General features: G+C 39.6%; 2 protein-coding genes across 3 annotated transcripts in view; both read left to right on the forward strand.

The window, feature by feature from the left end:
* Window positions 1–27,890, forward strand: part of rabgap1l (RAB GTPase activating protein 1-like) — a 109,161-nt gene that overhangs the window by 20,188 nt on the left and 61,083 nt on the right. For both annotated transcript variants that reach the window (XM_020656132.3, XM_020656140.3), the window contains exons 12-13: window positions 2,712–2,805; window positions 4,645–4,795. In XM_020656132.3, coding sequence (XP_020511788.1) covers window positions 2,712–2,805; window positions 4,645–4,795 — 245 coding nt within the window. The remainder of the gene's footprint in view (window positions 1–2,711; window positions 2,806–4,644; window positions 4,796–27,890) is intronic.
* Window positions 4,829–27,723, forward strand: gpr52 (G protein-coupled receptor 52). The gene has a single exon (XM_020656151.3). It carries the CDS (start codon window positions 20,476–20,478, stop codon window positions 21,592–21,594), a length of 1,119 nt encoding a protein of 372 aa, XP_020511807.2. The 5' UTR covers window positions 4,829–20,475; the 3' UTR covers window positions 21,595–27,723.

Here is a 27,890-nt window from a genome sequence, read left to right on the forward strand (position 1 = left end):
ACCAAGGCTGCAGCTGACGGCTTTCTTCTAGCACTATGCGAGGCATTCAGTGGGCTTTTTCTTTATCGCCCCTCTATTCCCCCGGCGCTGAAAATTGGAGGCGCTCAGGGCCGTGGAGCTGGAGGTCAGCCTCATTGTGTGCAGAAATGAATACACTCCGAGAGTAGATGCCACTGCTACACACACACACACACACACACACACACACATTCAATTCACATGGATGTGTTTTCTTTTCTTTTCTGAAAGCTGTAACCTTTTTTCTTCTTCTTTGATTTCCATTTCACAGCGCCCATGGTTGTTCCCCCCCACAAATACCGGGCGAATACTCAGGTTTCTCAAACATTCAGAGTCACTGTGATGTACATGTATACGTACTGTATTTATCTTTTTAAAGTGAACCCATGCTTAACTGCATACCACGCAATGCCACAAGAGGAGCTTTATTGATGTTAAATGCTGTCGAATGGGAAGAAGAAGGACTATCAAACATACACATGTAAATGAAAAAAATAAGAAAATTTAAAAAAGTGGGGAAAATAGAAAAAGCTAGAGCATCTTCATAACTGTAATAGGAACATTTCTGCTGACTTTAAAGTATACAAAACCAATCCACTTGGCTTCAACATCAGAGAGATCCTATTTGAAGGTAATCCTACAGTGAACGCTCAGCCCCTCTCCAGATTAAAAGGTAAGCGTAATGGCCCTTCGTCTTCACAATTTCTTTCATCACCTGGTAAGTTGGCAGTGGCATTGCACTCACGCTTCCTCGCCACGTGGCCTCAGCCAATCTGAGGACAGGGAGGCAGCAGCTTTGTGCTGGGTCTGAACCATTTGAAAGGGCTCATCAAGCATTTATAAAGACCTGAAAGCTCTTGCTGAGGCTCTGAGGATGTATAGGAGCAGCAGTGCATTCAGCGTCGTGGCTGCATGTTCTAAGGGAAAATGTTTCAAGTCATTATGGAATGGCAAGCCTTCAGTTGGAGTGAATGATGTCTGTCACACTTTTTAGGGCTTTGCTGTTTTGGTTATGTTGTAATGAATAAAAACGGGGTGTCAGTTGGGAGAGATGAACTCATTCTCAGTGGCCTTAAGAGCTTTATACCATAAAAGGTCACTTGATTTATCTTGCTGTTCTACACAAGGCTTTAAAAGGCTACGAAAACACCAATAATCTAGTAGTCATGATGTCATAACATTATTAAATGAGGTGAGCTTTTATTTTCTTTAAAGACAATAGTGAAAAAGATACATTTATAGTTGTATTTGTTTATGAATAATCAAAGTCATCTTATTCATGAGATGAAATGAAAACAGATGAGCCACACATCAATGAAATCACATCTCTTGTAGGTGTGTAGTTCTGTGTCTTGTAGTGTTTGCTTTTATCACCAAGCGTTGGTGAAAAAAAGGGAATCCTCCATCACAGACTAGATCGCATTTATACTTAAGACAAACATGGCCCAACAATGATGTCTGCATATTCTCCGGATAAATAAACATAAATGTTCAGCCCCAAGGACTAGTGGCATTAGCATGTTTGTTCATTAACCACATTTGTGCCTTCAGTCAGTTTCAGTCACATCATCGGCTATTATTTTTATTATTATTTTGGATCCATGTTAACGCAATAGATGTAAAATGAGTTTTATAACTGCACTAAAATATGTTGCCAAAACTGTAATATGTAGCGTCCCTCTCAAGGAAGTGGAAGAGTGCCTCTATTGGGTTTCACTACATTTACACTGTGGCAGACAAACCTCTACTTAGTGATGCAAAACATTTACCGCTTGAGATTTAGTATGGGAGAGTTGTCCCAATGCCCAGTTAGGTCTTCATAGTAACAGCAAATGTGAGGATCAGTCTGTGGATCAAAGGCTCAATCACCTCTGTGTGATTCATTCACCGGAAGACAGAAATGTATTTTGAACAAAATCAATGAAATATATTTACTTTTTTATTATTAAATTGGTTTTAATGACCAGATCCTGAATCAAAAATTGTGCTAATATCTATACGAACACTTGTGTGTGTGTGTTTATATATATATATATATATATATTTTTTTTTTGTTGTTGTCGTTGTATACATGTATAATGTATATATAACCCTTTGTCCAGGTTTTTTTTTAATATAATGAAAAAAACTGATTAATAAAGTATCTATCTATTCATCCACACTTATAGCAATATGAACTATATTTGGTGGACATACTGTGTGAATCTGAACCTGAATCACTGTGTGGACTGTGTTTATTTCAGTGGGTGGTCTCTGTGTGGGGATCAGTTCATCCCTCCTACAGCAGAGCAGGCCAGACAGTCAATTAGTGCTCTTGCATCTAAACACAAGTGGTTTGCAGCGCTGATTGCCTCTCGTCTGCCTAACAAACCACCACACTGAAAGACAGCAATAATGGAGAGTGTGGGCAACGCATAGACACTGCTACATTTGAGTGCGTGACTTCAGTATTAGCTTACTTTTCAAACTGGTGAAGCAGGCAAATAGAGGGATGTTCACCAGTCAGCAGATTTTTTAAATGTCTTTCAACAAGTAATGAAGAATCTCCGAGACCAAACGACTTGTCCACTTCTCTACGCCTAGAAGGACAGCGCAGCACATTTATTTTGGTGTAACAAATGACTACAGATATTAGGATTGTTTTTATTTATACTGTAAATGTTAATAACTGCATTTGTTTGTGTGTCCTTCAGAGAGTGACAGTGAAATCTCCAGTGGCACGGGAGATGTTTCTAAAGACTGTCCGGAGAAAATCCTTGAGTCCTGGGGAGTCATTCTCAACAGATGGTAAGGCTTCACAACACAAAGAAAGACTTAGAAATCCAACAGTTACGATTGATAACCAATTTGAAATCCATTTTGAATGATTCAAGACAGTTAAAAGCACTAGGGACGGGTGTGGGGAGGCAGGGTAACAGAGTACAGGACAGAATTGTGTGAACTTCATAGCTATATCTGGATGGTTGTCGCAGTCTACTTTGATAAAGAGTATTAAAAGGGATACTTCACCCATTTGCATTAAGCTTTGCATCATTAGAAACCTGGTAGTATTTTTGAATGGTCATGCATCCCGCCCTCATTTTCCCCTGAGACGGGAAATCTTTGTATTTCTAAGTCTGAAAAGGAACTTCCGATGACACAAAAATCGTCATTTTGCGCCATCGGCGGCTGTTGTGGTTAGCAGGGGTGAAACTACAAGGCTAGTTCCTCATATTTTCGACCACTGAAACTACAGACCTATCACAGATCAGTGGTTGGGACCTCACTCCCAGAAACAAAACTTAATGTCCGCCATATTGCTTGGAAACTATGCTAACAGGCTCTATGGAGAAAGCTGATAAGAATCAACAATGGCGAAAAACGTATGTTTCAACTTCAAAATGATATGGATGAAGGGGATTTTGAAGAACTGTATTATGACACATATTGAAGATGTGCTGTAATGGATTAATTGTCCTCATCCTCCTTCAAAAAGACTTAATTATATTAATAATTATATATATATATATATATATATATATATAAGTTAATAAAAAATATGTTTTATTATTTTGAATAGCACTTTTTTATATAGGCAACAATCTTTTTCACAACAGACAATAAAAACAATCAAATCAGAGTAATAATAGAGGTAAAGATTCAACACATGTCTTGAGTAGGGCCGCACGTTGGTGCAGTGGTTAGCGCTGATTCTCACAGCGAGAAGGCTCCTGGTTCGATAACCCGTTGGCACAGTAGCCTCTTTGGAGTTTGCATGTTCTCCCTGTACATGTGCGGGCGCTCCGGCTTCCTCCAACAGTACAAAGACATGCTCGTTAGGTTAATTGGTGACTCTACATTTCCTGTAGTTGTGACTATGAGCGTGGTTGGTTGTCTGTCTCCATATGGCCCCATGTCCACCTGGCGATTTTTTCGGAGTGCCAGCATCTTTTTTCAATTGTTTTCAATGAGTAGAGAGCGTTTGCAGCAGCGGAAAAAAAGATGCTGTGCGTTGCACTTAAATGTGAAAGTGAAGTTATTTATAAGAACATTGTTTTATAAATAATAAATACACAATAATGACATTTTTTTCAAAACAAGATGTTTCCTCATGAAAGACATTTCTTGCAGCATCGTCTTCAACAGGGTTTTCCTTGCTACTGTGGTTATTGTGATAGTGACAATGTCCTCAATACAATACTCATTAAAACAATTCAATGAGGTAGGCAGTGCTATGATTAATATTGTAGTCCATAATGCAATCATTGGCTGCTTTACTGACTCTTTATACTCGGTACTGGAATTCAAAATGAAAAATCCCTGCATGTGAGTGAGGCAGTGAACCTGGAGCTGCTGTTATAGAAATGAAGAAGTACCATAAAAGATGTTTCTGGTTGTACTGTGAATATCAATAAAATAAAAAAGAGCACAACACAAGTTCTTTTATGTAACAGGCTTTTGACTCTGCACTCTATTGACTTGCCTGGTTCTCTCACTGTCACTGCACAAATGTCACTTCTTGGAAAAGGCCATACAAAAAGTTAATTTTCAGATCTGTCCAGCTGTGTGTCAAATTAATAATTAAAGTGGATGAAATTGATTTAGTGAGATTCTAATTGCTACATTACCTGGGTGTGTTTGTATCAGGCATGGAAATCTGTCCGCTCGTCCAAAGGGTTTGCCCTCGTTGGTCCGCAGCGGAATTCCTGAGCCACTCAGAGCTGAAGTCTGGCAGCTGCTGGCCGGTTGCCACGACAACCACGACCTGCTTGAGCAATACCGCATCCTCATCACCAAGGTAAATACACACACGTACACACACTTTGACCAGGAAGAGACAACAGATGATACAAAACATATCCAGCATGTTTGCAGAGACACATACAGAAATAGGTGAGTGTGTGTTTACATTACTTGAGTTCCCAAACTTCTTTTGTAAACATATACTGATCTAAGGGCTAGAACTGGTTTACACTTGATTGGATTTCTTAGCACTGGCTTAAAAAAACTCTTCACAATGATAAAGTTACTTTGATACGACAGGTTGTGCTTGTTTGGATGTATGAGCTGTTATTCATGAGTGAATGACTCCAATGACACACAAGATAACAATCCAGGTGTTTCACCAGGTATAATGCAAGTCTGTGTCAAAGTGGAGTGTTGAGAAGTCACATCATGCTAACAGTGTATTGTGGTATTTGTCTGTATTTTGTAAACTACTGTTACATCGCTGTTTATCATTACAGCTGTTTTTGAGATCTTTTTTTTTTTTTGTCAGTGTACACTCTCAATTCACTGTGACATGTGTGACAAATGCTTGTGGTGCTTTCTCAAGCCTCTTTTACATAACCCATTGAAGGCATGACTTCTACACCTGTAGTACACTTAGCTAATGTCAGTGTGACAGAGTATGTAACAGAATGTAACAGACACGAGGCAGCAGAACAACGCTGTGTCTGTGTGTGAATGTCTAAATATGCATGTATGTGGAGCTCCCGCCATTCATTACATGCCGTGCCTCTCATGCTTCTGCAGCACTGTAATGCAGTGTGATGTCGCACACTGGTACTTCAAAATTACACCGTGATTACACCAAATGGCAATGATAATGGAGCTTTATTACAGTGCTGTTGAGGAATCGTTATGTAAGAAATACAGTTTGTACAGTAAGTGTGCCTGTTTGGTCGGTTGACTTAAAAGTGGAGTAATGATGTCATAATAATAATAATAATAATAATGCATTTTATTTATAAGCGCTTTTAAAAACTCAAAGACACTTTACAATGGTTAAAACATAAAGAATAGCACAGAAGGACAGACTAACAGACATTGCAGTATTACAAACAAATCATATAGATAACAACAATAAAGATAACAACATAAAGGTAAACTACAGAAAACAGAAAATACATCACAATCATACATTAAAAGCTTGTTTAAAGTGATTAAATTAGCCCATATTAGCTTAAAGATAGCTCAGCTTTCACCTTTCTTTATTCTTTTGCACATTGATCATTGCTGGGAAATGAAACCTCAAGCAAGTCATGTTAACCCTTTATTGAACCTTAGTATGTTTCCTTTCACAATAATAATAATAAGTCCACACTGCCTCTCAACGTCATCAGTCAAAATGAACCTAAATGTGGAAAACCCTGCCATATAAATTTGAACCAAACCAGACAGGGGAGAAAGGTTCATGTTGTAGTGTTCAACTTACAAGTTGTTCAAGACTAGAACTAGATCAAAGAAACGGTACAAATGTGAGCAAAATGACAGGCAAAAACACTCAAATTATCCTGACTGAAATCCTCCTTACCTCCTTACGGTTCTGCTAAAAGTCAAGTAGTCGTAGGAGGAAGGTTATTTTCAAGGTTGAAACAGGTACAAGCAGAATTTAACTGAATAGGAAGAACAATCAATTCAATGCTGATGCCTCTTTATAGCCTACAAAAGCAGACAGACAATCAGCAAGCACATTGACTGTTTCTGTATTGTTCTTCTGAATGCCTTCTCCTTTGTGAATTGTTTTGTCTGATTTCGCTGGAGTTACAAAGTGCACACCTATTAGTGAGATGTTCGCCCATTAAAAGGAGGCAGGAGACGATTGTGAAGAATCAAATTTTTGACATTATATATTGAGCTTATGTCCGGTATTGCTGCAGAACCAGCTAATAGTTGAGGATGAATTGACAAAGGATAATAATGAGTTTTTAAACAATTAAATTAAATAAAGGTTTATTATACCTGTGTAGTTATGGGCTTCACTGCAGTTTCTTTTGTCAAATTATTACACAAGTCATTAACACAAAAGGTTGCATTATTATAGTAAAATTAAAACATTTGTTTTTAAATCTATTGTAAAGCAGCAACCAAAGCTGGTGTAGCTGTGTTTGTTTACTATTGATATACATCATAGTAGAACTAACCTTTACAAATGAGTTTGCGCAGTTGTGCCGCCCAGGTGTGTAACCTATATTTGTTTTTCTAGATTTAAAAAAATTGTAGGACATGTGACAGAGCCCCACAGGAGCACACAGCAGCAGCAGGAGGAGGTGGTGATTTAAAGACGCAGAGCAGACAGTGAGCCTCACTTTTATTGATAACAGAATAGCCTTTCTCATTGCCGCACAGAAGCGAGGTAAACTACCCACCTCAATCAATATGCCGAGAAAGAGAAATTGGATGGATGGAAAGAAGAAAAATGAAGAGAGGGAGGAATGTGCATCCATAAATATAAGGTTGTAGTCACTGAGGGGCGAATCTGAGAAGAGGAATGTGTATAAACTTCAAGACAGTTGGCAGATTTCTTTCTTTCCTGAGTCAAATAACTTCAGTTGTCTTTGGCCTACTGTGTAAATTTCACTCTTTGTCTCTCTCAATCTGTTTTTTTAACATCTTTGTCTGTTAAATCGTCACTGTTTTTCTTTTTTGTGTCCCATTTCTTTACCTTGCCCTACCTTTTTCATTATGTTTTTCTTTTCCCTCTCACAACTCCTTTCTTTATTGTTTTAAGCCAGCTTTTCTTCTTTTGTATGAGCCAAGTTATTCTATCCTTCTTTCTCTTTGTCATTCTCTGTCTCTTTCTCATTACATAAGGCCAGGCCTCCGTGCTTCAGCTCATTTATTCTCATCCCGCAGGCCGGACCATGCCCACATCCTCTGTCTTGCTGGAGTAGTGATGGTATTGATAGGCGGGTGGCTGGGCTATTAATAGCTGCGCTGAGTGAATGGAACTGAGGAAAGATGGAGGAGGGAGGAAAAGAGGGAAGAGAGGCAAATGACAGCAACAGCGGGGGCGACGTGGAGCTTATTAATGTCTGTTGTCTAGGCTCAGTGACGACGTTAATGCTGATTGAATTTTAAGTAATTGGACTGTCGCCCTTATGGAGTGGGTATCAGCGTCATAAATCAGCGCTGTGTGTCACCAGGGGTTCAGGACAGATGTTACGTTAGTGACCCACAGCGGATGAATGTTAAAGCATTTTTGTGCTTTCTAATCATAAACCTGCATCACCAAAACAGAATTATCTTGTGTTAATGTTAAAAAAAACCCAATGTATTTGTTTTTCATTTATATGTCAGTAAAACAGGCATTTTTTTCTCTCCAAGCTGTACCCAGAGTAACTAGTCCAAAAAATCAGGGAATTATTGTAAAGGTCCTGTTTGTAACTGTGGGTTTGCGGTGATCTGGGCAACCCCTATGGACGAAGCGGTGGTCCTCTGTCCATTGCATATCTCGTCTTGTACATGCGTAAGGTAGGGCTGGGTATCCCACAACCCCACGATATGATAAGTATCACAATACAGAGGCCACGATATGATACATATCCTCATACATTGATTTCTGATAATAACCATGTCCTTCACAGAATTAACTACAACTGCTGTTTTCTTATTATTGAGAATAACAGCAGAGGCATAAGGATCCTACAACTTAAAAGACTTCAATTCAGGTCCTCAGAGATCCTACAAATACATTAGAATATTTTAAGCTATAGCTAATTGTGAACTGCACCATAGGGCAGTTGTCTTTCAAACTGTCATCACAGCCTTGCAGCCGTATCGATTCTGTGACATCTGCATCGATACATGTATGTGCAAGGAGCATATGACGATATATTGCCATATCGATTTTTTGAGCACAGCCCTAGTGTAAATTGAGTATTCTGGTGAAATATCTCATCCTGCTTTCTTTTAGCAGTCAAATGTAAAACTGTCTGCAAATCTTACCTATGAAACAAGTTCAAAAAGACTGTTTCTAGAATGTAACTCACTTTAGGACATCTTCCCACTCGCAGTGGATTCAGACATTAAATATATCTGAAGATAATTGAAGATAAGATCAACTTAAAGCTCCTTCTGTAAAAATAGTTTGTTATTGAAATCAGACTGTTGTGGAGGTATTGTTGGCTTCATGCAGGGATGTAAAGAGCTGATTCATAATTTTCTTATTGTGGAGTCTGAATGTTTTAGTATCAGTTTGCATGGAAATGAATAATTAAGAGTTTTTTGATCAAATATGAATATGAATGAACCTGAAGTTAGAACCTTCTGGTTTGAATACCTCACCCAACATTAAGCTTCCTGTGGCCCATGGCTGGCTAGTCTGATATCATAGATTACCAGTTACATGTTCAGTGTTATACTGCTTGCATTTACAGTCATGACACACAGAGTCACTGTTACACACTTTGTCACACACACTATGGCCTTAAGGCATCAGAAACATTCACCAATAACTATTCTCTGGGCTGGCGCAGCTGTGTGTTTGGGGTCTTGGTTGGGGGGGTTGCTTGTGACATTTGAACAACCTTTTCGATTCCCTCGAGTCCAAAAAACTCAAAGTGGCTGCCGCACTTGAACCCGCAGCTTATACAGAAAGCTTCTACAGCTATTTCTAGGCCTACCTTTCCAAAGGCCAGTCTCACTGTGTTTTAAAGGCAGTCAGCATTTCTCTGCAGGTACAGCGACTGTTCTACACACACAAACGCATGCGCGCGCACACACACACACACACACACACACACACACACACTCACACACTCACACACTCACACACACACACCGTTAAGAGCTTTATACTAATATGGAGCTTTACATCTTCCAAGGAAACCAATTATTTTCTTTTAACTTTTCGTTTCAAGCCTTTTGTAAAATATTGGCTCCATTTCTCCCTTAGATAAATCACTGGGTGTTGCACATATGCACTCTGATTCTTGTTCCTTTTGAGCACCATATAAAAAATACAATACAATTACATTGAAGTAAAGGTTTTTGGTTGCTTTTAAGATTAAATCAGAAGGCCTTCCTGTTGTCATCAACTCTGATTCCGTTTTTAAATCAACCCTTGATTGTGATAAATTCAAACTATTGGTTTATTGTGAATGCTCATATTGTGATACAATATGCTCAGCCCTACCTTTTACCTATCTTGTTGTGGCTGTGAAGATTTGACTGTTTCCTTACTGTTGTTTCCCCCCCATGCCTGGAACTAGCATTACAAAGCATGTAGTATTAATACAAGAGTAAATCAAACCAGGGCAAGGTGCTTAATATTGATCCATATGACGTTCCACTACAAGCTCAGTAATGACATTCATCGTCCCAGAATAATCAAAGACAGCATCAGCCATGCAGTCAGTCTAGAATAAAAGTACACCCACGCTTGATAACCAGCATACAGATACATGGAGTACCATGTATTTAAGATAGGCTGCCATGGTAACTACTAGGGCCTATGGACTTCTCTGAGCTTCAAGTTGTCTCCATGACGATTCTGTGACTCCTTTGTATCTTAACTCCTGCCTCAGTTCATTAAGTGAATGATATTTGAATAATTGGAACATGGGTGTGAAGCCAGCCAATAGTGAATACAAATGAACAAGTTTCACTCACTGTTTTATTTTAGCCTTCTGTGTATACATACATTTCAAATTACAAATAAAAGAGCAACTCCTCCACTGTTTGGAGAGCTGTTCTAGGTTTAAAGTGAGATATACAGTACATCATGCCGGTACTGACAGGGACTTTTTAAAAAATGTATGCATGCTTGTGTTTGTAACATTTAGAGTCAATATTAAATGTGTTTTCTAAATGTACGACTCTCTGTACAACCATTACATTTAATGTACACACAAGAGCAGTTACGATGGCGCCTCTGTACTTCTGATTTTGTAAGCCAGTAGTGCTCCTTAGTTAAGGCAATTAGTGGACTAGTCATAGCAAGTTTCCAAAATTAATTTGAATATTCGTGGAGGCTTAAGTTACAGGGTTTGAAAAATACTGTTATTGTCATTCATGAGGAGGAGACTTTAATATTTATTTTTTTCAGTCGAACACAAGAATTGAGAAATTGTGAGAATTGCATATCTGTATTGAAGCAAAAGCTTGGCAGAATAAGCGGACCTAACATTTGATAGGACGATGGAGCTTTACGGACAGCACAGTCTGGTAGCAAAAACTGCAGTCCACAGTGTTGTTCACACACTTTTCTGGTAAACTGGTTACCTAAGAACAGAGGATCAATTGAAGTATTTGGCTCTTGACCCTCCACCTTTGTGTGCAATGGCACGTCCCTCACTCTGGCTCATCCGTATGAGCTCTGTCTTCCTCTCACGGTGCGAACCCACTGCACACTTTCATCAATGGCTCAGTGCAGAACAGACTGGCAGTACCACTTCTTAACAGCTTTTCTCCCTCATTATGTCAAAAACATGCATTAAATCAAACAGTGATACTGTTTAGTATAGTATGAATTAAATAGAGTGCGGTTGATTTTGGAAAGGCTGTGTTTGATAGGATGATCGGAGGTCCCTTAGCATCCCTACTACCTGTGTCCCTCTGAGAGGACATGGCATTGTAACATAAAACAGGCCAAAAAACATGTATATTAATAACTTTGACTTTGGTGATGCTGATGTTGCAGACCTCGAGGACCTCAAAAATCCTTTCAAACCAGCTGGTGCTGCTGAAAAACATTATGATCAATGTGAAAAACAATTGTCTTTACAATCGGTCTTCAAATATTGAACATTTTTAGAGAAGGTTTCCCCCTGTAGCTGAAAATACTGCATGCATGTATGCAGGCACACATTATGCACATACATAATTTCTGCAGCTTAGTGGGGCACTCTGCCACCAGTTTGAGCTCTCCTATCATTCATGGGTGAAAAAATCCCCTTGAGGTTCTAATGTCCTGTCAGTCATTTATCCGAACACAAAGACACACAACCGCACATGACACACACACATAGAAAACTCCCTGCTCTCCCATCCTGCTTCATAGTATCTGTAGGGACCAGCTGCACTGCACGGCCACAACACAGCGAACCCTTACAATATAGGTCTATTCACAGTGCCCCTCCCATCTCAGCTCTGTGTGTGTCTCCATAATGCTGCCCTTCAGCTCCCATTCACATATCCACAGCAAAAAAAAAAACATCAGTCCACCTAAGGAATCACTGCCCTTCTCCCACAGCTTCAGGAAAACCAATATCTGTAAAGGAATACAAAATCAGACCTTTAAAATCTTTTAATTTTACATCAATTTGTTGTGTGGATGGGTTTTCTACAATGCCAAGATTGTGATGAAATAATTTAGTTAATTTTTGTTCATGATTTATTTATTTTTGCTCCAATACAGTATCAATTTTTCTACCACGGGTGTATTAGCATAGCCTTGTAGCCAAGCTGACACTGATATGACAGCTTGGATTAAACAGATCCAGCCCACAGTGTCTTCTCAGTCACAGCATCTCAATGTCTCGGCCCTCATATTGACTTTTACGTTACAGCTACATCCCTGCTCTGCTTCTTCCTCTGGAAGAGAAGAAAAGACACCTCTTCACCGCACAGCCCTAAACATACACTAGGATCACATAATAGTGGAAAGCAGACCACTTAGTTAGGGCATTGCATGATCACGCAGTGTTACAAATACAAATACAAAAATGCTGCCATGACCTGCATTTTTACGATGTTATTTATCCTACAAATGCATGTCTTTGTCGATTTCAAATAGGAGTACACGGACTCATTCTTACATCCAGCCTTTACAGATGACAGAGGAGACGCACATTATAACCTGACCTACATAGTGCAAGGACAATAGAAGCTACAGAATAATGAATATAAATGTCTGAACCTGAGCAGTCAGACAGGTCTTCACCTTCATATGGAGTGGGGCTAAATGAAGATGATCGATGGTGATCTCAGGAGGCGGCCGGTCTTTGACCTTTAGCTCCTTTTTACCATGCACCTTTAGGGATCCCGGTGTACGCTGTATACATACTGACATTGTCCTGGAGGGGACTGTGGTAGTGATATTATTCCTGTTGATGCTGTTCAACAATAAATAGCTGTCATGTGAAATAGGACATACTTTGGTTTCTAGATGCTGTGATCTAGCACCTATCTTTACATTTGACATTTCTCCCTTCCCATCGTGTTTGTTTCTGCATCGTCTATTAAACCGTTAAAGAAGGTGACCTCAAAACCAATAATAATAACTTGCTTTTTATATTTTTGTTTATGTTAGAAATTCACGTCTGGCTTAAGAGACTTCATTGAGCAGAATTCAAAATACATTGATGGCATTTAAGTAGAGCTTTCATAATTTTGTGTACTTGTGTTTTCCGTGCTAGCCGGCTACTTTTTGTAGCTTTAAACTCCAGGATCGTCAAAAGCCAAGAGGACCAGAAGGATTACTTAAGCAGATTTGCTTGCAAAAGATTGAGTTATTTAATTGTCAAAGTATCAACACAGAAACTAGTACTTCATTTTTTGGAACATAGTGGCAAAATTTTGACAACAATATGTGTTATCCATAGCTAACATGATTGAATGGTTGGCACATTGTAACACGTAGTCAAGAGGCTTAATCTCCGCTCCAGCTCTCGGCCTGTCGTTAGGTTGACTGAAAGTTAGGCTGAGACGGGATTTCCATCATGGCGGCTGCTGCAGGCTTCGTCCATTAATATTTACAGTCTATGGTTTTTTCACCGCCATTTTTCCTGTACAACCACATAAATTTGTATCAAACACTAGCATCATAAACATTGTTGCCACTTCGTTGCAATTTTCCAGCATCATTCATGTTCCATCAGTTTTTATAATTGCACTGTGTCTAAACTTTCATAATAATGTACAGCCTGCAGACTTTTCCAACATTGTTAAAACATTTCTGTCAAAGATAGAAAATATATCTGCCCCACTAACTAAAATGTAATCTGCCCTACTAACCACATATTACACCATATCCCAACCCCCCTGGCTTTGGGACGAGATGGTTGTCAGTTACCAGAGCTACAAAAGAAACTGCATTTTACCCTGCAGACACTTTATCTGAATTTTTTTTAACAATGAACCTCAGAAAAAGCAGTATGAAATGATGGTCTTATGTGGAAAAGTCTTTTTCATGTCAACTGAAGTGGGTCAACAATATTACTTATCAACTGTTTGACATTCAAGGCAATTGCTACCCACTGTAAGCTTTGTATGTCAAATTCTACATTATCCTTAGTGGACTTAAGTTCAGCATTGTTGACTTGTTTAAAAAGCATCTGAAAGCTTGTTTTACAAACAAACATGGGGCTGTATTTTTTTTTTAACTATATTTGATTCTGAAGTTGGTCATTGGTTTCCTCTATTTGTTTATTTCATTGGTTGAGTCCTATGTGATGCTGGCTCTAGTAAGATTTTTTGATCATTTGGAAACATTATCCAGTTAATTACTTGCTCATCTTGTCCTGTTGAAATGTCCTTGAACATTCAACATGTTGCATCACCGACCTACCTTCCTACTGTACTCTAAGTTGCTGATGAAAGCCTATCTGCTTCACACCTAATGTAGATGTACACTCCCTGGTTTGGTTGGAGCTCAGGGGTATAGGAGGGTGGGATCCTGTGAGGCAGTGAAAGGTGAATCAGCCTCCACCTTTTTTTTAAGTGGCCCCGCTGGCTTTGTTTTGGAGCTAAATGAATTATTAACGGTGGCCTTCTGGTCGTGTTTTTCATCAGTGTCCACCTCCAGAGGGAAAGAGCGGGGCTGCTGAGAGATCTCCTTTGCTGGCTCTTTCTACTGTACTATGACAGCACAATCGTCTACACTTCACTTTTCTAGTCTTCACTCTGTGTGTTTTTAGTTTTTCTTTCTTTCTTTTTGCATTTTGTTCCTTTATTGGAGAGATAGGACAGTAGATAGAGATGGAAATCAGGGAGAGAGAGTGGGGATTGACATGCGGGAAAAGAGCCACAGGTTGGACTCGAACCTGGGCTGCCCACGTTGAGGACTATAGCCTCCATATATGGGACACGTGCACTAACCACTGCGCCACCAGCGCCCCAGTTTTTTTTGTCTTTTTAAGTCCTGTCTGTGTTTCCCCACAACACACAGTTTATTTTTTAAATGAAAATTAAGCAGGCATTGATTTGTGTCTGGGACAATTAAAGAGCTGTGTTTTTCAATGGCAGGCTTACTGTATATGAAATATTTAATTCATATTGAATATATCAATATTGAACTTGAAAGGAATATTCAACTTTACTAAAGTTGCTTTGACCAGACAGATGACCAGATATGGACATACCATTTTTTGTTTTAATACCAAACTTGTAATTAAAGGTGCAACGATCTATTGGCTGATGACCGGAATCGGTCGATTATCCGCCTGTTCAGCCTTGATGGAGGACTGGCCGGTTCTTAGAATATAGTAGATTGTGTGCCGCTCTCTGACTCTCACACACAACCTGTTTCATGCCTTACGCACAGTGACACTGATGTTACAGTATAGCCACACACACAAAAGTTAACATGTTGGCACGTGCACATCAGCAGACGTGGAAAAGCTTTGACACACTTTTTTGAGGTAAAACAAAGACCTGGAACTTATTCCTTTTGCCTAAAAGTACTCATGGCGGATCTGCGCACCTGCGCTGTCCTTATTTATGTGCTCTCTCTCTCTCTCTCTCTCTCTCTCTCTCGCTCTCTCTCTCTTTATCTCTCGTGGGCAAGGGGAGCACAATGTGTTAAAATATGATTTAATCAATTTTCCTTAGGGGTGACCCCAAATAGTTGTAGATTTGACGATTTGTTTCATAAGAGCCTCATTCGACTGCCGATCTCACAGTCAAACACAGCTTGTGAAAAATAAATAATTCCATTCCAGCTATATAGGGGGGGTTTATTTCTAATTTTACAGATATCTTTCTGATTTCTCCAAATGAAGGAAGCTAAGAGCATGCAACCAACAACCCTAATGACATAAGCTGATTGAAACTGATTGTAGTTATTTGTTGGGTAATTCATAATTCCTTCAGGAGTCAGGGAGAATACATGCTGAAGAGAATGATGCAGCAAACTTCTCTGTTTCTCTTTTTTAAATAATTAAGGACAAATAGTGGACATAATGGCTTTTAAAAAAATTGCAAAATGTAAAATTATGACAGAAAATGTAATTAATGTAATATTTTAATATCATTTAACTTACTCATATAAAAACACTTCCATCATAAATTAAAGGGATACTTCAGCTGTTGAAACATGAATCTGTATTGACATTGGGTCATATATGTAGTAGAAATTTGAAATAAATTTTGAAGTTGGTGCCTTCTTGGCCGAGAAAAGGCAGAAAGTGTCTTTTTGGCTCCTGTGGATGAAAGACGCCAAATCCCAGAATGCAGAGCAGCGCAGGCCACTCCCACTAAGGTCCTCTAGTTCGGAATCAGAATTAGAAATATTTTATTAATCCCAGAGGGACATTCGATCGTTATTTACATATTTACTTCAACACATAAGACCATTTCCTCAACTGATTCAGAGATTTCTTCCAGAATTGATCTTGGAAATTCCTGGCAGAAAACAGACTCTATGTCTGTGTCCATAGGCAAGAGCACCGACTCTACCAGTCTGCCCCAGCTCGAGCCGGCCCGGGCTCCTCGTCCTCACCGCCGCCGACAGGCAGGCCTTATGTCTCGACTGCTGATCTGGCAGCGGCCAGCAATATAGCCGCGAGACGGTTGCTGCCGACAGGCCTGTCTTGTGTCGCGGTGGCCCGGGGCCAGCAGCCAAAACACAAGACCAGCCTGTCGGCAGCAACCTTCTTGCCGCTATATTTATATTTTTCGCCATTATCAGCTTTCTCCACAGAGCCTGTTAGCATAGCTTCCAAGCAATATGGCGGACGTTAAGTTTCGATTCTGAGTGAGTTCCCACCCCACTGTGATTGGTCTGTAGCTTCAGTGGTCAAAAATATGAGGAACTAGCGTTGTAGTTTCACCCCGCTAACCACAACAGCCGCCGATGACCCAAAATGACGATTTTTGCGTCACTGGAAGCTCCTTTTCAGACTTAGAAATACAAAGATTTCCCATCTCAGGGGAAAATGAGGGCGGGATGCACGACCATTCAAAAATACTACCAGGTTTCTAATGATACAAAGCTTAATGGGTGAAGTATCCCTTTAAGGAACAAGAATATAGATAATGAAGAGTTTGGGAGTCAAATGTTCTAGTGGAGACTTGTCTGAGTCAGAATTAGAGATGTTCATGTAAAGTGGGCTGATTTTCTTCGATAAATAATAATTAGCGTTTTTTATTTAGGTCAAAAAATTTAATATCCATTCAAGTAAAGGAACTTTTTTTGGGCTGTCAGTCAAAGTATTTTGGGAGAAAGACAACCGGAATCAGCCAAAATCGCTTTCAGCAGGTCAGACAAGTTAAACTTCAGCAACCCTCCTTTCAAACCTAAAGCCAACAAGTCAAGTGTGTGAGTTTGACATTTCCCATCAGGTTTAATTTTTTAAGAATTGAACGTACCACTAGCTCTATGTAGAGGCATTGTCTTTGAATGGATCTCTCTCTGAAAGGCATGTTTACTTCCTGATCTTCAGCTGACACCTTTTGATTTTGCTCTAGTGGATTGATATTTGTCTTTTCCTAAGGATTTGCCCAACAGCTATGAATTATATAATTAGGTGTCTGTATTTTAAATTGCAGCTTTAAATGTCTTATGTGATGTGCATCCTTTTGGACATAGTATCGCCCGCGACCAAATGCTTTTTTTTGTTTGTTGATGTTTGAGTCCAAATGGTGTAAAGCCAGTTCCGGGTTATTAGTTCACTTTTGTCATGTATTTACCTTTTACATAATTTATTTTTCTTCAAATAATCAAAGCCACCCAGTCTGCCAGGAAGAGGCCAGGCGCAGGATTAATTTCTCTTTTAACAGCTATCATCAGCTTTATAGCCTGCCACAGCTCATTGCCTCCATTCAGGTCTTATATTTTAAAAATGAAAATAACGACAACAAAGTTTTGCTTATTTATTTTTTCAAGATACTTCTTCCGAGCTACAATGCACAACAGTATTTTTTCCATTCACTCTGCTGCTCAGCCAATTTGCTGTTACTTGATCCTCTTTATAGTCTGCCTGCCAGAGGACACTCCAACTGGTCGAGATGCTGGGCAACTGTAACTAAGGGGAAGGCATATCTGTGCTTAGCTGTCTTATATTAAGAATCAAATAAAAGTTCAAGATCAATCTAGAGCCTCACACAAAAAAAAAGATGATTCGTCTTTCTAGGACTAGCCAGCCAAAATGCCCTTATTTGCATATTATAAATTTGATACATTACCAATTTATATATACTTATGTGTCAGCTCAGACTGATGATCAAGTACACTAACTGGCAGTTGCTTTTCTTTTCCCCTGGAAGTAGAGACAGCGAATCAAGCGACATGTAGATTTTTTGGTTGTTTGTTTTTTGTTGTATGAGTGAATAGACATATAATAAAATAAAAAATAAAGAGAAAAGAGTTGAGAGGAATAAGTGGGACTTGCAGAGAGGAAAAATAGGAGGAGATAAAGCACAGGGCTTTAGTTAATAGAAAACAGACTGTGAGAGATAAGTAATATGTAAATAGGAAATGTATCCAAATTTACCTCACGGAAAAAGCCAGTGTGAGGGACAGAATAATGTGGCAGGGAGCCTCAGGTGCAGCTGGGATGGGAGGAGGCGGGACAATGAGCGAGAGGCTGAGGGATAGGGAGCGAGAAAATGGGAGGGTTTGTGTGTGTGTGTGTGTGTGTTTGTATGTGTGTGTGGAAAGAGAGAGAGATTGAGTGTGCAAGCTAGAGTGATCGTGTGGAGAGGGAGGGAAAGAAGTGTAAGCCAGTCACAGCATCTCTCCTCACTGCACCAGGGCTGAGGGACTCTTCGTCCCCTTGCTTCCCTCGCTGCAGTTTTAAGTCATTTCCATCAGCACAGTCATCTTTTTTTGTCTTGCTTTTTATTTGCTGCTTTTGATAGATACCTTGCCTGCAGCTCTTTTTTAATCTGAGCATCTAAGGATTAATTTATTGAAAATGTGGGTAGACCGGTTTAAAGGAATTTAACGGGGGATGTTTGCAGAGGACAGTGATCAAAACTGGAACTCCGACTTGGACTTGGTCTGCTCTTTGTGCTGCCGGAGTGGATTCCCCTTTTTGTCGTGCCGCCAGTATTTTGTTCGTGGGGCAGGAATATTGTGAGAAGAGTTGAAGGACCCCATACCCCAGTAACAAAACAAAGTGCATATTCAATGGACTGAATCAAGTTAGAAAATATATGGTTACATTAGGCACTTGAAGAGATGCTGTTTTGCCTCACTTGCAAATGCTTCAGAATGAAACAAGTAAGAAGTTTATTGGATGAATAAGTGTATTGTGGATTGATCCCGACACCCATCTCTACAAGCGTCTCCCACAGGATTGCTGAGGAGTCAAAGTGAGTGGAGCACTGAGTTATTCAGCTGGCCTCTCATTGCTCAAGGAGAGTCCTTCCACCTGCCTGTACGACATTCAACACGTTCATCAGCTGCCAGACCTTAACATTTGTTTGTCTTTTGCAACTTGCAGTCCGGAACACTGAGAGGCAAGTTTGCACATTTGGATTTGGACATTTTGAATAGTTTTTTTTACGGCAGCACTCATCCAGACATTTTGACGCTCTTGTTTTTTACCTCAGTACTGCCGAGGGATGCCTTTGAAACACATTTGCCCCCAGCGCCATGTGTGCTGAGAGAGCTGTGACATTATCTCCTGCGGAGATCCCAGTGTTATTCTAGCCTGTGTCTGTGTTTTGATTCAGACAATAGCTGGGCATTCAGGGGCTCCGGACACTGACCAGAGGACCACCAAAATAAAGGAAGCCTGCAGTTACATAGTAAACACCGAAACACCCATGGCACAATAAAGCTTTGCATTGAATTGTCCGATTAATGAGCTGACATGTCATTTTGGTCCAAAGACTTTGGAAATCACAATAAGAAACTTTTTTGTCACTCCTAGCAATTTTTGCCCCTTTTTTTTATTTGAAACGACACTGCATTTAAAAAAAATCTGATTTATAGATGTCACAAAGGATGTTTTTGTTCCCTGTGAGGACCCGAGTGCTTTGCGTCATGGTGTAACTTCTTCATATTGTGTCATGTCTTGGATATTATGTGTTCTCTGCCTTTGTTAGGACAGTTAATGCCTTCAGTCTCCTGGAGGCAACCCTCATTAGAAACAGAAGATGAGGCGAGAGACCGGCAGGCAAAGCAGCATTGAAACTCACCTTCTGTATAGAGTCTGCCAGCAGCACAAGGGGGTCTACTACTCGACTGAAGGAATACAGCCCTTTTTTCTCCCACCCCTGAGCGTTACTCACCTACTACTTTCACTAGCCATGAGTGATTGGAAGAGGAGAGCTAAACAGGTTGTCCTACCCTCCCAGAGGCTGTATTGATTTCCCTCCACTCAGTGTTCATTTGATTGAGACCCAGCTATGTGAGCGTAAGGTCAGAGAGACCGACCGTGATATAGTATTGAGCTCCATTACCTGTTGGAGCCGTCAGACACCCTGTGAAGAGCAGGTAGGGGGTAGGTGGTTCTCCAGTTTCAGACCAGCTGCCTTATGGGTGACACAACACAAGCCTGACCCACCTGGATAGTACCTAGAACAATGAACCAGTCTGAACTGACAACAGACCCAGTGCTCACTGCCAACAGCAGCCATGTAGACTTCTTTCCTGGGATGGCCTCCAATCACTCCTGCCCCTTGGGCTGGGGGCTGAATGAAGGTCTGGAGGCCTGTGTCCTGGAGACTGCTGTCATCGTACTCCTGACAGTGCTCATCATTGCCGGGAACCTGACGGTGATCTTTGTTTTCCACTGTGCCCCGCTACTACACCACTACACAACCAGCTACTTCATCCAGACCATGGCGTATGCTGACCTGCTGGTGGGTCTTAGCTGCCTGGTTCCCACCCTGTCACTGCTCCACTACCCAGCAGGAGTCCAAGAGCCAATCACATGCCAGGTTTTCAGCTATATCATCTCTGTTCTAAAGAGCGTTTCAATGGCCTGCTTGGCTTGCATCAGTGTGGATCGTTACCTGGCCATAACTAAACCCCTATCGTACAACCAGCTGGTGACACCATGCCGGCTACGAGGCTGCATCACCCTAATCTGGGTCTACTCTAGCGTTGTTTTCTTGCCCTGCTTCTTTGGGTGGGGAAAGCCAGGCTATCATGGGGACATTTTTGAATGGTGTGCTCACTCTTGGCCCACCTCTGCCCTTTTTACAGGCTTTGTTGTGTGTTTGCTCTATGCACCTGCTGCGCTTGTAGTTTGTTTTACCTATTACCACATCTTTCGCATCTGCCAGCAGCATAACAGAGACATTAGTGAACGGCGGGCACGCTTCCCGAGTCAGGAGATGGAGGCTGGTGAGGGGGGTGGTGGTGGGCATCACGGAGGACATGGACCAGATCGACGATATGCGATGGTGCTATTCCGCATCACCAGTGTTTTCTATATGCTTTGGCTGCCCTACATAATCTACTTCCTGCTAGAGAGCTCCCATGTGATGGATAGCCCTGCCCTCTCCTTCATCACCACCTGGCTTGCCATCAGCAACAGCTTCTGCAACTGTGTTATCTACAGCCTGTCTAATAGTGTGTTCCGTCTAGGCATGCGTAGGCTCTCACAGACAATTTGCTCTTTCAGTCACTGTGCAGCTGATGACAGAGACTTTGGGGAGCCTAAACCAAGGAAGAGGGCAAATTCATGCTCCATCTGAAGGGAAGCTTTTTACAGGGTCAGGATTCTCCTAAAATCAGTGTGTAGGAAACATACCATTCGACAAGCTTATCTGCTAGTATACTTTCAGTTTAATTGGCAGGATTTAACCAACCAGAAAATAATGTCTGTTGTATAAGCCTGTCAGCTGACACCAGTGACATTGCCGTGGTCACAATAAACCATGGTTTACTGCATTAAAAGCTTTTCAAGGAGATGGGGGCAATGTCTTCAAAGAGAGATTAAATGGTCTGGGCACTCGGTAATGGTTTATATTCTATGGTAAGTGACTAAATCATGGATAACTTAGAAAGTAGTCTCAACATGACATTCTTTGCCTTTACATTTCACTGTATGCCATAAGCCAGTTTAGACATTGTGAGAAACAAAAAAAAATCATCTTACAAGTTTGACCACACTATTTCATGCCTGTTAAGATTGAAACACATTTTGTTTGATGTTTCTGTGTTTTCTATGACTGTCAATAGCAGTGTCAAGATACTCTTCACTTAATTGTGCTCAAGGCCTTATTCAAAGAAAACCATGGAAATGAAACTGTTTGAACACAGATACACTGACAGTTACTATGCTGCTGATAACTAACAGATGGCTTTATGGCCCTGACTGTTTTCTCGAGGAAAGTTTATTTCTGCTAAACTATGTTGTGTTGAATATATTCCTTTACCTTGGACAGGTGAACACATGCTGAGAAACATGTAAAAAAAAAAATTATTTTTAAAGAGATTGGCCTAAAGCCAAACTGACAGTTGTTAGTAAAAGGAGTAAAGTTGTTTACATAGACCTTGTAAAAAAACATAGTACATAATGTAACTGTGCGGGGCAATCTCTACTGGTTGAACCCCAATCTGGCACAACTTCAACACAGATCTTAATAATGACTGTAGAACTAATCAAAACTTAACATCTCCAAAACAGAAGTCAACTGAAAAGAAATGCTGTTATCACTGTTTACCAATTGAAATATCAGCTATTTATGATTGGTCAACAATGACCGGTATACCCCAACTTAAAGCACTTTTTTTGCAGAATTCAGACCAAGGGTGTGTTTAGTTTACATCAAGGCCTCTATATTTAGGGCAATAAATTGAAGCTCTTGGCAGATTACTACCCAGGACTCAGAGGTGTTATCCCCCTTATGCTTTTGAATTGGCCCATGGGTACCAGGATTCTCATCATTGCTATGGCATTCCTGGTATGACTGTTTTTTTTAGTATTCTGCTTACCGTTTGATGCATGATTGCCATCTACAACCAGAAAATAAATACTACATCCCATCCTCCTGTGTATATTGAGGGACATTTATATAGAATACAAATAGAAATAGCAAAGCAAAATGCCATTTTCACATTATGAATTTTTTTATAATGTACAATGCCAAGTATGCTAAAACATTTTATCTAAAGATGTCTCCAATTGAGCTGACTTGAAGACATATTTTTCATGCACCTCCTTCCCTTGCTTTTATCCCACACACAAACTTGGTCATGTCACTAAGATGAAACAAATGTTATGGTACTGGCAGTGAAGACATGAGGATGTAGCTTGGTTTTGGGTGCTTTGCCTCATGGACAAAGTTATTGTTAAAGATAAGAATGGATTTATTGTCAAGTATAGGTGGACAAGTGCTTGGATTGACATATTCTGATCTCTCTGGTGCTAACTGTGAGGTTAGATATTAACTGATCTGAAATAACATGCTTAGCCTTAGTAAATGTTCAAGGCTATTAGTAGCTTATCTAATCCTTAACCATCCTTGATACTTTTAGCTGTGCCAATTGTGTTTTATCAGCAAGATAAGTTGCTGCCCTTAAACCACAGGCCTGTGTTTTCTAGACATAGTTTTGTAAGTAAACACAGCAGTGTTCACAGAGGTGGAGTCCTTGTTTAAGGTTTCTTAGTTGAGATGGGTAGTAAACAATTCCTGATTCATGCATACATTCCAGCTTGGTTAAAATCTTCAGAATGTTTCCCAGACTGGAGCTTTTAATATACAAACTGCCAATGATGTGTGTAGTTAAAGCAACCTACCGATGCCTATGGTTATGATTCTCACTCTTTGCTGCTGAATCGTAGTGTATTAATTCCAGTCAGTTTACCTTGTACATTCCCTCGATCATTGGATTAGTGTCCGATGAAAATTCATTTCACATGAACACAGCCTCGTGCTGTAGCCAATGACTGATACTAATTTCACTGTTTGCTCATGTTTAAGTGTGTACTTGTCGAGTATATTTGTGCTTGCTAGAAACCAAGTGACAGCAAACCCAGCCCCTTGATATTGTATCTGCATTCCCAAACAGTTTTCTGTGTAGGTCATTCCTCATTTTAAAGCTGCATGAAGTGATTTGTGATGACAAGGGGCAGAAAACCTTTTATATAATAAGCCTTTAGCTTTTTGTGCATAAGGTGTATGTGAGCAAGCAAATTGCATACTTACACCTCCAGCAGAGACTGAGGTAAATGAACATTATATCCCAGGTTCTTTCATGCCATCAACATGAATGTAAGTACAATATTGTTTTAATTCCAAGGATTGGTAAACAAAAATTACCAACAGAAATATATCCTTCTCTTTGAGGCTATTTACATGAACATCCCCAGCTTCTTTTGTCTTTGGTTCTGCAGTCTCCCGTTAGGCAGGTAGTCTTTAGTCCTCTTGAAATGACCTCAGAGTGGTGGCCCATAGTTTATACTGTGCTGGCATTGTTTTGGTTTCTCTGGTTCAGACACAAAGGTAACCAAATCAATGAAATAAATGCCCAGGTGTAAAGCTGCTAAAAGGTTGTTGATTCTAAGTGGGATCATCAGTGTTCATCACCCTTTAACATAATCAGAAGGTTTTTTTTATCTTGTGATAGTATTTGATAAATTACTTTACGCAGCTTTTATGTATTACAGATTGTTCTGTGAACGTGCCTAAAGATGTTTTTTATAGGAACGTTAAAAAAAGAAATTTCGAGAAGTACCGTAATTCTAGTAACATGGACATGCTGCATTTTTTAAAAATATTGTCAAGCTACATGAACATACAAGACATCATACGTTGGGACTGTGTACACATCTGAAGGTAAATTGTCATTGCATCTATATGATCACTTCTTCGGTATTTCAAAATGAGCCAAGAATGGGCCAAGTCATTCATTCTTTTACAGTTACTCTGATTCTGCCTTCACATGGGTTAATCTCATATTATCTTAGTCTACACAATATCTGTAAGATAAGAGGAGACTGCAGATTTCTAAGTCCTTTACATTTCTTTTTTGTAGCCATATGACCTTGCATATACACTGAGAAACTGTAGGCAATCACAGCAAGGTCGTGTCAAATAATGTGCTGAAAAAATATTTTTTTATTGTTTTGATAGCTTGTGTTTTTTGTGCTTGTATCGAGCATAGTGCAGTGGGGTAGTAGAAGAAATTAATCTGAAATAGTGCTTTATTAACTTCAAAATATGGAAAACACAACAACAACAACATATAAGATAAAGCTAAATTCTGTTACAGTCTGAAGGTGAATAGCTCAGTTGTTTCAATATAGATAAAGATGGTATGTTCCATTCAAGTGGAGATTTCATTATGTGGTCAAACATTGAACAAATAATCATTTTTGGTTGGGTTGCTTTGTTGCCGGTTATGTAAAATGCTTGTCTAGTCTTATGGTTTCGAAACTCAGATTGCAAACAAAATGAATATTTAAAAAATGGATTGTTTTTATGTGACTGTATTACACAGACCAAACTGAAGTGGTAGAAAAACAAACCTGATGAAACAAGTTGTTCTACTTTCAAGTGCATTTATCTTGACTTTTTGTAAAGAAAAAAAAAATAGATTACAGGATAATATGTATTTATTTATTAAGTTATGTTTAAACCTGACAGAATATACTGTATATGGGTATACTGTATTAAAAGTGTGCGTATCTGTTTCTATTTGACTGTCAGACATCTGACAAATTCAGACAAAGGTTTGGAAAAACCTATTTGCGTTAGATATTCTAGGCTTCTGATGTTTTTGAGTAGGAGGCAGAGTGTGTAAAACTAAACAGCATATATTTTTTTATTTTAAAATATTGTCAAAGGCTATGGTTTTGTTGTTGCTGCCAACCCAATAAAGGAGAAAAAGAGTAGACATTAAACACTGTGTAGTTGCTTTTGTGGAATAACTGTGATTGTGTAGACATAACCATCAGTTAGCCAGCTTTCATCCATAACCAATAGAACTCTCCAGAACTCCTACGACTGACACTTATTTTAAGGAATAATGAAGAGGGTGGGGATGTAGGCTTGTGATTCTTGACTGCCAGAATGCATCCCCAGACTTGAAGGAATCAGTACAATGAGGTAATGCCTGCCTCTGCAATCATTATGTTCTAAATGGATTAATCTTGAGCAAGATGCTTTGATGGACAATCATTACCTTTGTAAAGTCATGCATGGGGTGGTTATGGTAGCACAATGTGATACCCTACACACTATGTGGCCTAGGTCTAGGATATATAGATACAATCTTTGTACATTATCTAATTCAGTTGTCCATTGAATTGTACAATGACAAAAACTTTTTATGATTACATCCATGTATCATGATACATTATGATGTCTGATTAACAGAAGAGTGCAAAATTCCATTAAAAAAAGTTGGCATCAGTTCCACCTCTTATCATCCATCATCTCCTAGCTTCTTTTTACTGTTGTTCAAAATTATCCTGCTGACTTCTTTTATTGCTCTGTAAACTTCTTTGGCTAGTTAACTTCTGTTCACATTACCCGCATTCATTTCGTAACGCCACCATGTTTCAGGAAGTAGTGACGCAATGAGTCAAATTGCAGAGAAAGTCTGTTTAAGCACTATATTTCTTTTTTAAATCAAATTTTGTCAAAGTCAGAATGACGATATATTGCCATGTTTATATTTTGGCCCACCCCTTGTCATGAATGTAGAATATCTGAATTGATATATGTGTGAATGAATAATGTAATTACTGGTCTAGATAAGATGTTTTCGCTTTGTCTTCAATCCTGTTCTGCAGAGAGTTAGACTAAATAAATTGGAAACCAAGCAGAGATTTTGTGCTCTGGTCGACCCATTATCCTCTATACCGACAGGTGACATTTGCATGGTAACCATTCTGTTAGCCTTTGCTTTAGTCAGTGCACACGTTCATGTCCTCCCTCTGTGAGAAGAGCATCCTCATTATAGAGCCTGGTCCCTTGTTCCTCGTCTTAAATTGGCTTGAAATTCACTCACCCACTTAGACTGCAGCAGGTGGTCTTAGAAGAAAAACATAACCCTGATGCTTTTACTGAGTTTGAAATAAATAAAAAAACAAAGATGAAAAAGGTATTGGAAGGAGGTTAAAAGTTAGAACAGCACATCAAGAATAGAAACTAGTTGAAGAGAAACCTCATGTCCATATACAGTACCGGTAGGTAAAGTGGATATGGAGACTGCTTGAATGACAAAATCAAGTTGGTAAAGGAAAGTAGGAGGAATGAGGTTAGAAGAAGTAAATAGTGGATGGTAAGATAGGAATGAAGGTTTGAAGATGAGAGTGATGTAAAAGAAGTGGGGGTGAGGACGAAAAACATTGCAGTTAACCAATCATTTCTAAAGTACTCATGAGATATATTGCAGTAGAATTAATCTATTCATGTATTAAACGTTTGTGTGGTATTATTGTAATACAAATAAAAAACAATAGATTATTGCACCTTTGTATATCAAAGTTCTTTGTTTCAATGTAAGCATAAGAAAATAGTTCTGAAAATGTTATTAAAAGCACCATTAACTTGTAGGAGCTTTGACAGCACAGTGCTTTAAAAAAAATGCTGATAACATCATAAACTGAATGCTTTGGTGGTACTCAGAATTGCGTCCTTTTTGTTGTGTTTGTGAAGAGTGCATTTTATTCCTATGCCAACAACCAAGACAGATTTGTCTTTGTTTTGATAACTATGTTTGTATATATAAAGAAAAAAAAATCTGTATCTGTTCCTCCCCAACCAGAGCCGCTTGGTGGTCCAGGCCTGCTAAATATTCATGGCCGACACTATTTCAGGAATTCCCTTTTATTACCACAAATGGCAGCACTCGCCTCACTTCCTCTTTCACTTTCTATTCTGCCACTTTCCTCTTTCCATGCTGATTAAGGACCAGCTGACCCTTTTTGGAGGTGGGAAAGTAATAATTGTAATGGAAGCCAGTTCCTGCCTCTTTGTGCGAATAGTGGATCCTCACTGCACCCATAAAAAGCCTTTGATGACTTAAGGAGGGACAC

The sequence above is a fragment of the Labrus bergylta genome, chromosome 6, assembly GCF_963930695.1.
Source record: "Labrus bergylta chromosome 6, fLabBer1.1, whole genome shotgun sequence".
Lineage (NCBI taxonomy): Eukaryota > Metazoa > Chordata > Actinopteri > Labriformes > Labridae > Labrus > Labrus bergylta.